General features: G+C 48.8%; 1 protein-coding gene across 1 annotated transcript; it reads left to right on the top strand.

Annotated features, from left to right (window-relative positions):
• Nucleotides 1–626: 626 nt before the first annotated feature.
• LOC104992080 (coiled-coil domain-containing protein 127-like) lies at nucleotides 627–1,145 on the top strand (the record flags this gene model as incomplete). Its single annotated transcript, XM_010844857.1, has 1 exon — nucleotides 627–1,145. A coding segment is annotated over exon 1 (450 nt), but the record flags the coding sequence as incomplete, so codon positions are not given.
• Nucleotides 1,146–1,149: the final 4 nt, after the last annotated feature.

Raw genomic sequence — 1,149 nt, 5'->3', positions numbered from 1 at the left:
AAAAGTTCAGGTTTTCCATTACATCTTATAATAACTCACTTACTTGTCACAGTCTCTATGGACAGAGGAGCCTAGGGGACTATAGCCATAGGGTCACAAAGAGTCAGACCTGCCTGAAGTGACTTAGCCTGCACTCCCACATGTATCAGGCATGCGTCTTGGTGCCTACATGTGTTAAGCCAATTAAACCCCACAGCAAGTCTCTGCTGGATGTACCATGATCCCCATCTTACTGCTGAGGAAATCAAGGGGCAAAGACAAATATCATGTCCCAGTGTCAGGTAGCCAGTAAGTGGCAGAACTAGGATTTATTTTTTTATTTTTTTTTTTTTTTGCACTTTCAAAACATAACTTCATTTATTTAAGAATGTATTTCAATATCAAATGGCAAAATTCAACAATGCAAAACTGTAATTACCTTTACACCAACCTAAATAAATAGTATGTGCTTACTGAATACAGACACAGCAAACTCCAAACACCCACAAGGGTTATCAAGTGAAAAGCAGAAACACTCTGATGGGAAAGAGCTTCACACCACGAAACCTTGCTGGCGTCACCACCATCTGTTCCCATCTGTGAGGCAATCCTCACCACTACCTGACAACTTCTAACTGTAGAATTGGAATATCCGGCCCAATTCCAGGGCTGATGGAGGTGATGGAAGCAGATGGAATTATGCCCTATTGGTTCCAATGCTGGGACTAGCTGCTTTTCGCTGGATTTGGTCTAGGGAGTCGAGAAAAGAAATAGAAAAGGAGAGAGAAGCGTACCGTCAGAGGACAGCTGCCTTCCAGCGGGACCTTGAAGCCAGGTACCATGCCACAATTGCAGAAAGCCGGCGGGCCGTGGCACACTTGTCCCTGGAACTTGAAAAGGAGCAGAACAGAACAACTAGTTACCGAGAAGCCCTCATCTCTCAGGGGCGCAAGTTGGTGGAAGAGAAGAAACTTCTGGAGCAGGAGCGGGCTCAGGTCCTTCAGGAGAGGAGGCAGCCCTTGCGGAGTGCGTACCTGCGCTGCCTGGGCCAGGAGGAGGACTGGCAGCGCAGGGCCAGGCTCCTGCTGAGCGAGTTCGAGGCCGCGCTCACCGAGAGACAGAGCATCTACTGCAGCCTGGTGCTCCCGCGCCGCAGGCGCCTCGAGCTCG

Source organism: Bison bison, unplaced genomic scaffold (genome assembly GCF_000754665.1).
Source record: "Bison bison bison isolate TAMUID 2011002044 unplaced genomic scaffold, Bison_UMD1.0 scf7180017487220, whole genome shotgun sequence".
NCBI classification, from domain to species: Eukaryota; Metazoa; Chordata; class Mammalia; order Artiodactyla; family Bovidae; genus Bison; species Bison bison.
This window is presented reverse-complemented; position numbering and strand designations above follow the sequence as displayed.